The sequence below is a fragment of the Sebastes fasciatus genome, chromosome 23, assembly GCF_043250625.1.
Source record: "Sebastes fasciatus isolate fSebFas1 chromosome 23, fSebFas1.pri, whole genome shotgun sequence".
In the NCBI taxonomy this organism is placed as follows: Eukaryota; Metazoa; Chordata; class Actinopteri; order Perciformes; family Sebastidae; genus Sebastes; species Sebastes fasciatus.
Window position 1 is genome coordinate 21,383,474 of NC_133817.1, and position 12,559 is coordinate 21,396,032.

At 40.3% G+C, this 12,559-nt stretch overlaps 1 protein-coding gene across 2 annotated transcripts in view; it reads right to left on the reverse strand.

Moving 5' to 3' along the window:
* Positions 1–12,559, reverse strand: part of lrp6 (low density lipoprotein receptor-related protein 6) — a 34,274-nt gene that overhangs the window by 19,908 nt on the left and 1,807 nt on the right. Inside the window, exons 2-5 of one of the 2 annotated variants that reach the window (XM_074626437.1) lie at positions 9,403–9,799; positions 1,474–1,671; positions 1,195–1,391; positions 476–610 (exon numbers count right to left, since the gene is read on the reverse strand). In XM_074626437.1, the coding sequence (XP_074482538.1) occupies positions 476–610; positions 1,195–1,391; positions 1,474–1,671; positions 9,403–9,799 (927 nt within the window). The remainder of the gene's footprint in view (positions 1–475; positions 611–1,194; positions 1,392–1,473; positions 1,672–9,402; positions 9,800–12,559) is intronic. The other variant, XM_074626436.1, reaches the window with a different exon arrangement.

Genomic DNA, 12,559 nt, shown 5'->3' on the forward strand with positions numbered 1-12,559 from the left:
TTTAAATTTATAAAATTAAATGCAAAAATAAATAAATTTGAAAATTAATAAAAATGACAAAATAAATAAATATAAGAAGTAATACAAAGGTAAATAAATAAAGTAGCAAATTAAACAGAAATATCAATAATTAATGCCTACATTTATTTTTTATATTATGTTTGGTTCATTTAATGGCATTGTTTTTAAGCGAGTCATATATTTATTTATTTTTGATTTTGTTAGGTTCCGTCCTCCATACAGTTGTTCTTACAGATGTTAGATGTAAAAACACAGCACTGGTTCACTGATACAACAGAACTAAAACGTGAGTAACAGACCCTTTTCCTATGTGGGTTATGGTCATTTGATGAAATCCTTTTTTAGTAAACTGATACTAGATGTTATAAATGTGCAGCAGTGTGTCCACAGCCTCAGAGGGACAGTGAAAGGTGATGAAGATGATGATGATAATGATAAAGATGAGTATCCTCACCGTCTCTGCAGGTCTTGCCGTCCTCCAGCAGCTGGACTCCGGTGGGACAGGCACACTGATAGAAAGGCTTCAGAGGAGACAGCAGACAGAGGTGGGAACATCCTCCGTTCTTCACCAAGCACGGACTGGTCGCTACTGTCAACAGAGACAAAGACAAATAAAGTTTAATTTAAAGGTTAAAGACACGTCGATCTCTCCTCACCTCAGCAAAAACATATGAACTTTATGAGATGGAGCAAATAACATGAACTACTGCTCCAGAAATACACATTCATAAAAGGAGGTGAAGTCCTGTGATGAAGTTATTTAACCCACTTTACTCTCTAAAACTATTTATAGACATTTTCTAATTAATGACACGTCTTCTCCTCCTTCTCTTCTGAAGCTGTTATATCGCTCTCTTCAAAGCCACCAGACTCCATTCACAAAACCATTAATTTTCCCTCTCAGAACAGGGGAGTTGCTGGTCAACCGCTGCATCCATCGGTTACTTAGTTTGTGTTATTGTGTGACTTTAGTGTTTTAAAGGTTAGTTCGGATTCACCGAAGTCACACAATGACACAAACTAACCAACCGACGGATGCAGCGGTAGACCAGCAACCTCCCCTGTTCTGAGAGGGAAAATTACTGGTTTTGTGAATGGAGTCTGGTGGCCCTGAAGAGCAGTACATGTACCCGAGGACAAATACTACATCAGTACAGACACCTTTCGACTCACAGATGTTTTGCCTCTTGGCGCTGAAGACGTGGATGTCCATCGGCGAGAAGATGTCCGAGTGGACGATACGCTGCTCTCCGCCGGTCTGCTTCCTGCAGGAGTGGATGGAGTGGGTGTTCCAGTCGGTCCAGAACAGCGTGTCCTCGTACAGCGTGAGGGCAAACGGGTGAGGCAGCTCGCCTTTCACCACCACCTCCCTGGAAAAACACAGTGGTATTAGTACATGTAGTACACTGTGGATGTACTGCAGTAGAGGGCAGTATTTATGATGTGGTGTACCTGGAGGAGCCGTCCAGGTTGGAGCGGTGGATGAAGTTGTGTTTGGCGTCGGCCCAGTACAGTTTCTCCAGGCTGTAGTCCAGAGTCAGACCGTTGGGCCAGTAGATCTCTTTATCGATGATCATGGACCGATTCGTCCCGTCCATCCCAGCTCGCTCTATCTTAGGGATCTCCCCCCAGTCCGTCCAGTACATGTACCTGAGAGGAGACAGATACTACATCAGTACATTGACCTGAGGACACATACTCCTGTGCCAGTCGTTGTCTTTGACTCTTAGCTGCTGGTGATAAACTGTTGTGACCAGAGACACCAGAGGTCGGCAGGAAGTCAGTGAACGGGGGTGTGGGGTGTGGGGTGTGGGGTGTGGGGTGTGGGGGGTGGGGGGGGTCTTTAATGAGTCCAATTACACGCTTTTTAAAGAGGGTCTGATGTCATGACGAAGACGCTCCTCCTCTCTGGTGTAACACAGTCTCTTTGTCCAGTCTCTTCACAACACATCTCTGACTGCACACATCAACCAGACTACATTAAAAAAACTGTAGATTTAAGGAGAAGTCACGTGCACGAAAAGCTGCTTTTCTTTTTACAATTTCTAAATAGATTTTTAATCCCAGAATCGATATATTTGCTTCATCTGAGTCTATGTGGAGGTAGAAGGAAGTTACCCCTTTTATTGTTGTAGCCTGAGTAACATGATGTCACATCCGTTCCGTATGCAGAAAGTGGAAAATGGCAGAGGGGTCTGCGTGGATACGACCTGCACCCTCACATTTTAAATCCAAAGTGGTAAACACTATGCATGGTCTGGTACCAGTGAGGCCCGCTCCGGGCTGAAACACTGCAGGTCTGGTCCTGGTACCAGTGAGGCCCGCTCCAGGCTCAGAGAGCAGAGAACAACACATCCCCTCACCACAAGAGCTGCTTTGTGTTTGGTACCTGATGCATTAATCATCCAGTTGAACCCGGTCCAGCTCTGCGTTCCATCGTGGAGCTACAGAACCAGTTTTCCTCTGCTGAACTACCACACACTGAACCTGAACCGGACTAGAAGCAAACACCAGAACCACAACTTTGTTTAACAGTACCAGCCCCTTCCAACAGCTTTAAACTATTAGAGTCTCAAAGTTAAGAATATTTAGGAGTAATTCGTACTAAAGTCTGAAGGGTAACTTAGTGTTTATTTTACTACAGATTTCAGTGTTTCTGACCCTTTCTGATAAAAACTATGAACCTATAGAAGAAGAATAAACAAGCTGTGGTTAGTAAAGCTGCTACAAAACAGACTGTAGTTTAAGTTGTTCTTTAGATCTCACATTTAAGACTTTTAAAGAGTATTTTGTAGTAAAATTTGTGCAACCTGTGTTTTTACATCACTGTACATTTATTTTGTTGCTCTCCAATAATAAAAAAAAACAGACCATTGGTCAGATGTGCAGGGCTCTCATTCTACCACCACACCAACTTCTGTTGTCAAATTCAACACTTACTTCGTAAGTTACTTTTCTAAATCCACATGAACCACTCTTCCTCGTCATAAATTAAATCCACCAGGCAGCACTTCTTTAAAAAGAAAATATGTCACTTTTAAAGCTGGTTACTCCTGTCATTCCATGACGCCAGGAGTTGAGTTTTCATTAACAACATTATGACTGATGTGTTAACTGGATACCAAGTTAATCAGAGCACACAAGGCCACACTAAGTTACCATATGACTGATTTCTGACAAGCGACTAGCATTTAAAAGGCTATTTTTTTTTTGTTAAATGGAGTCTGGTGCAGAAGAGCTCACTCTTCAGTTAGAGTTCACAGAGAACAGTGAGGATCAGTTTTAACTGAATATTCTCTGGAGTATGTCAGGTAAAACACAGAAACACTGAATCCATCATCACGTTAGCGTGGCGTTCACTACCTGTTAGTAACTGGTACCGACAACGTTATCCTCTCTTCACCTGTCTCTCCTATTGCTGAATGCCACTTATTCTCGGTTTCGATAAATTAACGTTAGTCATCGTGGAATCAGGGGTTAAAGTGGACACCCGGGGTACGTTTTTTTTGGGCGCATCCGCGTCGCACCCACACATTTTACCTCTACTGTTATTTTAGTTTTATATTCTTTTTTTACTTTATGTATCTGTGCTTATTTCTCTGCTGCAGCCACAGCTGGATTCCACTCAGGAGATCAATAAAGACTTAACTTATCTTAAATAAATCCCTGACTTGACATTTGGGGTGACGTCCAGCGGTCCATGTGAGGACAGACACTGATTCCTGTCAGTGTCCTCAACACATGAATGGACGCTCACTAGGTCTGTCCTCGACCAAAGACAGTCTGACTAATAAATGAGTTGATTTAATCAACACATCTGTAAAACTGAGTTTCTCCACAAAGAATCACACAAAAGCACCACTTTAAACCTGCTACGGACCAGAGATGTGCTCACAAGTGTCTCTGAAATAAGTTATTCAGCATGAAAAAAACATTAAAAAAAGAACTAATCAACTTAAGAAATCTTAGTCGACCAAAACAACCAATTAGTCAACTAATTGACTGAGAGGAGGCATACCTAACGCTCGCCCCTCATACATGAATGCACTACCTCCTTCTTCTTCTTCTTCTTCTTGTTCTGACTTAGTAACTGCTGGAAAACAAAACAGCTGCTGCTGTAACAATGAGTCCTTTGTGAAAACACACAGAACCAAACCCAGCGAGAGAAAACAGGACCGTCTGCAGCTCATTTATCATCAGTCTGTGGAGCAGACATGCTAATGAGACCAACGATGAGGATGATGAGGATGATGGTGGTAGAGTTGTGATCACAGCTTTGTTCAACACCTCACTGCATCCTGTTAACTGAGTTACAAATGCATCAATCTGACTAAATTTACATCTTTTACAACAACAACAACAACGTCTGGTATTTCTGCTCCGGTTCTTGCTCACTCTGACTTTTCACCAACAAACTATACAGACCGATAGTTTATTTATCCCTCATGTCACAGTGACAAGAGTTAAACACAATACCAATAAAGGAAAAAGTCCACGTTTCCTCTGAATGAGCTGCCAGGTCAGAACTCAAACACCCAACATGGGAACGTCAGCACGGCTCGGCGCTGTAATAAGCTGGTTCAGTGTTTATGTTATCAGACACAAACCAGTGTGGAGGATAAAGTACCGGAGAGACGACAACGACGAGGTCTCTGAGCGTCAGCGAGCGGCTCGCCGTGACTTTTATCTCTCGTACTGAGCCGGATCAAACAGCGAGGAGCGAGGAAGAGTTTCCATGAATAGAAACCCAAGAGAGAGGAGAAAGAAAGACAGCGACAGCCCCACATTTAAATAAAACTAATGAATACATTACAGGCCTCTTTTATCTGAGTCCTGATGGATTTACATCCTAATCTGACTGGAAACACTGAGGGAGAGGAGGAGGAGACGTGATGATGAAGGACAGGAAGACAGTGATGTATGCTGTGTAAATAAAACATGAACTATTCGGACTTTTACTCTGCAGCATGTCTGTTTACAATAAGGTGACTAGAGGTCAGGAAACTCGAGGCAAAGAGTAGAGCAACTCTGGTGTATTTTTGACAACAGCCGCTGCCGCCATTTTGGACTGAAGATGCTTATTATATTTATAATATTTGATACTTTAATTACCAACATATCAGTCGACCTGTGGTAAAGAACATGAAGTGAAAGTTTGTTCCACGTCAACATCAGCCCCCAGCAGCAGAGCTACGCTTCCACCATTTTGGACTGAAGGTAACTACCGGACGTCAGTAAAACGTTCGCCTACAAAGAGCTGTATAAATGTAAAACTACATAATTTCCATTCTATTATCATATTCTACTGAAATGGCCTGTGTTGAACAATGTAATATTATATATATAATGTAATATTATATATATATAATAAAATAAGTGTTTTCGGTCCAAAATGGCGGCTGTTGTCAATAAAGCACCAGAGTTTTGTCTCTCTGCTTCTGCTTGTATAAACTGTCACAAAAAACAGTAAAAAGGGCCAAAATGACGCATTAAAAATATTTTTTCACAAAGATAAGATAAGATAAGATAAGATGAACCTTTATTAATCCCCGGAGGGAAATTCAGGTGTCAAAGCAGCAACATCAGCAAACAGAGTGAAACACAGGAGAGGTAAAGGTATACAAACATTATAAAAACAATAATAGAGATATAAAAGATACAGAGTGAATGGGTGCAGTCCGTCAGTAAATAAATATAGTATGTAAAATAAATAAATGTAATATGTGCATATTTGCAGTCTATAAAGTGGTATATAAGATATATAGTGTAAAGTGCGCCAGTGGTTAGAGTCCAAGATGGTTGCAGGTAGATAGTACATGTTTATAGTTCTTAAAGTCCTAATAGTAATCATATGGGGGTCAGCCTTGGTTGTGGAGCCTGATGGCTACCAGCATGAAGGACTGACCCAGGCGATATACACTTTACTGTCTATAGTGTACACAATGTATTCATATCATACCTCCATCTGTTTATTCCACATCTATTCTACAGTGTAAATACTGTTTACATTACAGTACACTACTGTAGAGTACAGTGAGTACTGTGAAGAGATAGGCTGATGATGATCATGATGAAGATGACGTCTACGGTATGTGAAATGTTAAACGCCTCGCAGGAGTTATTAGATTTCATTCTTTACTTCATGTTTTCCATTATTAGATAGGAGGACAGGTAGTACAGATGAGACAGGTAACAGGTGAGAGGTAGACAGGTGAGAGGAAAGACATCTTGAAACATTTTATTAAACCTAATTCAACAACTACAACTAAACAAATATGTCAGCAAACTCGCTAAATATCTGACGGTGTTGAATAAAAGTCACGCACTTCAGCAGCAGTACTTTTACCCTCATCTAATCTAATCTAATGTAATGTAATCTAATCTAATGTAATCTAATCTAATGTAATCTAATCTAATTAATGGTTGATATTAATTTCACTTTAACAGCTTTACCGTCTTGACTTTAATTATGATAACAAGTGAGAAGAAAAGAGCTGAGATACAGTCAAACGTTAGTGAGTGAGCCTTGAGTTTAGAACTTTTTACCAGTAAAATAAAACCATATTTCAGAGCTCTAATAAATACTAATAATAAATACTAATAAAGCCTCAGATCTACTGTTTACCCTCCTCTCTCTCTCTCTGTGTTTCTATCTGGAGCTGATACAGGACATTCCTCCTCGTCTCTCCTCGTCCTCGCCAACACTGACGCCGTTGTTCAGTCTCCAGGAGGACTGGGAGGACGGCTGCGGCCTGCAACCCAATCTGATCCAGGACCAGCTCCGGACAAAGACCGAACTCCCCCCCCACCCCCTCCTGTTGTTGAGCGGTCAGAGCCTCGGGCTGCGTTCACACACATCTGACCACGATTTAAACCACAAACACACACTGAGGCTGTTTAATGTGAAAACAACTCCAACACTGAGTCCAACACTTTCCAGGAACTAGCTGCTCCACTTATACAACTCCTTTCTGAACTAAATTAATCTGATGATTATTTTCTCTATTAATCTTAAAAATTTGGTCTATGAATTGTCAGAAAATTGTAAAAAAGTCCACAAAAATATTCACTTTAAATCATATAAAATAAAGAAAGAATCAGACACACTGGAGAAACCGGAACCAGAGAATATTTGACATTTTTGCTAAAACAAGAACTAACGATTATTAATTATCAAAACGAGGCTCCCTCTGTGTTTTAAGGAGAATTAGATGCTCATATTGATCCCACTCATGTCTCTACAGCCAGCAGCTTAGCTTAACATAAAGACTGGAAGCAGAGGGACACAGCTAGCCTGACTCTGACGCCACCTCATGACTTCAATCGTTTCCTTATCGTCTTACTGATGGGATGATAAAATACTAATAAAATACTAACTGTACGTTCACAACAAGAGGGAAACAAACTTTTCGTGCAGCGCGATTACATACAAAGTCAATGCAAAGAGGCGAATAGATAAAAATTTGCGCCAGGAGGCACGAATGGCGCATATTTTTGCGGGAGTTGAAATATTTCAACAGAAGTGAGAAATTTGTCTGTACAGACACCGGACCAAACTCTGTGTAGAAACCATAAACTGTCTATGGTAAAAAACAACAACGTCGCTGCCGTATTTATGCCTAGATGACTTTAAGTTGAGTGTTGATGGAGCAGCTGCATAGCCTGGCACTGATCCATCCAAACTCCATTCAGAAAGCAAGCATTTTAAAAGTCGTTTGCTTGTCGTCTTGGTAACAGACCTGACAAAGCATGAATTCAGACTTTTTACTAATCAGTAGGGATGTGACGAAATATCGTGCCACGAAATATCACCATATAAAAACGTGACGATATGCATCGTCGAGACGAAAAACTGGATCGCGATATCAGGGCATAAGAGGTACTACGTTCATAGGGGGCTCCTGGGCTGAAGCTGCAGCCTCTCGAGGTACAACTCATGCTCAGTAAAATCTAGTCTGCCCTCGCCGAAATTGAACCAATCAATCGTAACACACGGCCGCAGCTTCTGTGTCGGAGCTCCACACACATCAACACACACACACAGCGCAGTCAGTGAACAGCTGATCAGAGAGACCGCGGTGGAGAGGCGAGTTTACGCTACGCTCGTTGCTAAGTGCAATAAAACTTTGTTATTACACCTGTTCAACAAGCATAAACACGATGAAACAGTTAAACATGGAGGAAAGCAACGTTTCGATCTGCTCTGTCCGCTGTCTCTCATCCACCACTGCTGTTTACATAAGCACAGCACGTTAGCTCGGCGGCTAACAACACGTTGGCTCGGCAGCTAACAGTGCGCTGGCTCGGAGGCTAACAGCGCGTTGGTTGGACGGCTAACAGCGCGTTAGCTCGACGGCTATCAGCGCGTTATAATATCGTATGGTATCGAGATCATGAACCCAATATCGTGTATCGTGAGCTGAGTGAATCGTCACACCCCTACTAATCAGCATCATTACGTAGTTGTTTCAGCATCATTTTGATCTGTTTATTGATGTGAAATCACAGCACAATCTGTTTATTTTGGGTTCATACCGCAGTAGTGATGTGTGGCTGCTAGATACAGTCAGTGTAATGGTACTGTATGTGAATACAATTCGCCGCCGGGTGACGTTATGAACCCAGACACGACGGCGTTTGGTTTTCTGACATATCTGGGAGTTCACCAACATGTACAAAGCAGCAGCAGCAGTGGTGATTATTTCTTCCATGGTTGATAGAGGTTGTTGGTATCTATAGAGACAAGCTCCTCCTCCTCTCCGGCGCCTCTAGAGAGAATGAACACAGATGATACCGGCGGTCCAACTCGACCGAGTAAAGAGAGGCGAAAATTATCTTCGTTCTTGGTGTGAATGCGACAGAATGCGTAATATTAAAGCTGCGCACGACAAACCACTTTACTGACTTATCTTTAAGATCTGCAGTCATTGATTATGTAGTTATTACTACACTATGTGATCACATCACCGCTCAAATTCCATGTTTCAGTATGTTCAACAGTAAGTGAACGCATCACGGTTCATACAGCCAGTTCGGTTCAGTACAGAAGTACAAACACTGACTGTACATAATGTTAAGTTAGCACATCATAGTTGTTTCAAGACGCTTTTAAACAGGAAGTGGCGTCCTGAGTCACAAGAGAGACGCTCCACTGATAAAAACAAAACACGACTATGAACCACAGCGTCCCCGGACCTCGACTACAAAATAAAAAGGCATAAAATTCCCCGTAAATATGTTTTAAAAGCAAATAATTCAGTCACCAACAGATGATCCACACAGTGACCTTCAGCAAGATCATCAAGGTGATCCCCTTTCACCTTGAATCAAGAACCAACCCCCATCTGGAGACCAGCTGGACCTCCACCCTACAGAACTCACCCTCGTTCTGGATCCAGAGCGATGGCCCTCGGCTGGTCCAGCTCCTGCCAGAACAAAACTTTCCTCAAGGACCCGTCCAGCTCCGCCACCTCGATCCGATTGGTCTCCGAGTCCGTCCAGTAAAGTTTACTCCCTAACCAATCACAGGCCAGTCCGTCCGGCGAGGCCAGACCCGGGACCACCGTCTGGACGGCGCTGGCCCCCGACTGGTTGAAGACGGTGCGTTTGATGGCCTCCTCGCTCACATCGCTCCAGTAGATGAGGCCCTGGGAGTAAACGTAGTCCACGGCAGCGGCATCCTCCAGCCCCCCCACCACCACCGTGGCATTGGCCTTCTCGTGTGCCGCGTCCACGAGCCGAAGGTCCCTCCGATTCGCATACAGCAGCAGCGGCACGCCTGGAAGACACGGAAAAATACATTGAAACATACATTTAAACTGTGGAAAATACACAAAATTACACCGACGATGTATAAATGTAAGTATGAATATCAAAGTAATTACAGTAAATACATAGTGAGTACTCACACAGTAACATTTATCTACAAAAATATGAAGTAAACATGTAGTGATGAAAAGACTAAAACTCTTTAGTGTGAAAAATACACAGAAATACACCACTGTGGATAATGCACAAATATTCACTATTTAAACTGATGAAAATAAACCATTTACTCTGTAAAGATAACTCCGTTTAAACTGTAAAATACACAAAAATACACCATTTAAACTTTGGAAAATAAACCATTTAAACTGTACAACAAATAAACAAAATGCACCATATAAACTGTGAAAAATGCACAAAAATACGCCATTTTAACTGTGGAAAATACACAAAAGTACACCATTTAACCTGTAAAGATAACACCATTTAAACTGTGTAAAATACACAAAAATACACCATTTAAAGTGAGGAATAATTGATTAGGCAATCAGCAGTATTGGATTTCCCTGTTATGAGTCATTTAGGAAGGAAAAATACCAACTATTCTCTGGTAATAATATAAATAATTACCTCCGCCACGGAAGGAGGTTATGTTTTCACTGGCGTTGGTTTGTCTGTTACCAGGATAGACGACGACTGCCGATTCATCGTTTTCTCACATTACAGTCGAGTTGGAAAGAGTAACGACGACGGTTTAGGTGAGTTTTACTTTGTTTCTGTGTAGTTTGAATGAAGTATTTTACGATGCTCCCCTACGTACAGCTGATCTCAACACAAACACAAATACAGGTGGATGATGTGGCGCAAGCTGAACGGAGAGGGGGGGGGGGGGGTCTGCGCTCTCCGAGTGACATTCTAGTTGGTAGTTGTAGCCTGTTTTTCTGTACCTAACTTTAGTGACTATAAACATGATTTTCTACTTATATAAATTTGTATTTGTGTGAAGTTTGCTCGTCTTTAACACATCAACACCAGCAAGAAATCCACTGTGGTCGTGTTAAAGAAACTCTCTGCTCAGTCTGCTAATGTAGGAGGAGGAGGAAGAGGAGGAGGAGGAAGGAGGACTCTCTGCCTCCTATCCATTATCAAAATAGTACAATAGTACTTTTGTAAACAAATAGTTACTGAGATGAAATAATTAGTTGAATAATTGATTGGTTGAACGACAAAAAATTTATATTTAGATAACGGAGGAATGTTGTCCAGCTCAGGTCTCTTCATCTTTAAATATTAAATGTAACAGAGCAGATCCTTCATTAATCTGTCCCTTCAGATTTAACTAGATGTCCAATTTAGAGTAAATCTCAAAGCTGCTGAGATGATGTGTGTTTGCTGTCTGACCTGTTGGATTAATAGTTTATTTTACAGTCTAATATGTTTCTCCAGTCTGTTGATATTCTGTTTTAAAACTGAGTTCTGATATTTTACAGCCCAAACAGTCCATTGATACAGAGAATAACTAGTCTGCCACATTAATTAATAATGACACAAATTCAGTGATAGTAACATTATCAATTATCATACAACACAACATCATTGATTATACACTTTGATATGATCTGTATTTATTCAGTCCATCCCTCAAGATTTATGACTTTCTCACCTTGATTATTACTTAAATACCATAAAAACATGATTACCCACATATGAATAAATGAACATAAGTTAAAGAATTCCTGGATAACAAAGTTTAAAGCTGAAACAATTACACAAATAACCAATAAGTCCATTAACAGAAAATTAATCAGCAACTATTTTCACGATTGTTATTTTTCAAGCAAAAATATCAAATCCTCACTCATTCCTGCTCCTCCATTCGCTGTTTTTCTCTGTTTAATATCAGAATAAAGTGAATAATATCTTTGTGTTTTGGACTGATGGTCAGACAAGACATTTAAAAGACGTCACCTTTTGTACTGTATTAAATGAATAATAAAGAATAAATGGGAACAATGATGGAAATATTGGTTATTTGCAGCCATAAAGACAAAGAGTTTTGTTAGTTTATGTTGAGAGTAAATATTCATTTATTACACCTGTTTAATTCTTCCTGTAGTCTATGTTGACATATTCAGCTCACCTGTTGAACACTGACTGAGATAGCAGATATTAATCAGTTATTTTGATAATCGATAGATCGCTTTAAGCTAAATAATCAAACATTCTTTGATGATTTGGTTTCAGATCACAGTAAACTGAATATGTTTGGGTTCATCTGAACACGTCACCTTGGACTCTGAATAAACTGAAATTTTCACAATTTTTTCTGACATTTTATTGACAAAACAACTAATCAAATAATTAAGACAATAATAATCAATAATGAAAATAAGTTTGGACAAGGCAAGACATCTGAAGAAGAAACGTTTAGACATTTTACAGACAAAACTATTAAATCAAGACAATAATCAGAAGATTAATCGATGATGAAAGTAATCCTTAGTTGCAGCACTAAAAAAATAACTTCAATAGTAGTGAACCAACAGAATAAAGTCTATATTTTACTTTTTAATTTACATTAAATAACTTCCAGTGAATTTACAGTTACTCCTCAAACATTACAGGAAACTCTTGGCCCTGAAGGTTTATTCACTTATTTATATTTATATGTTTTTAACATCTTGGTCTTTTTCTTAATCAGCTTTTAACTTTATTGCATTTTTATTTTAAATGTTTGTATGGAGCCAAAGAAGATTATTCATTGTTGTGTCAA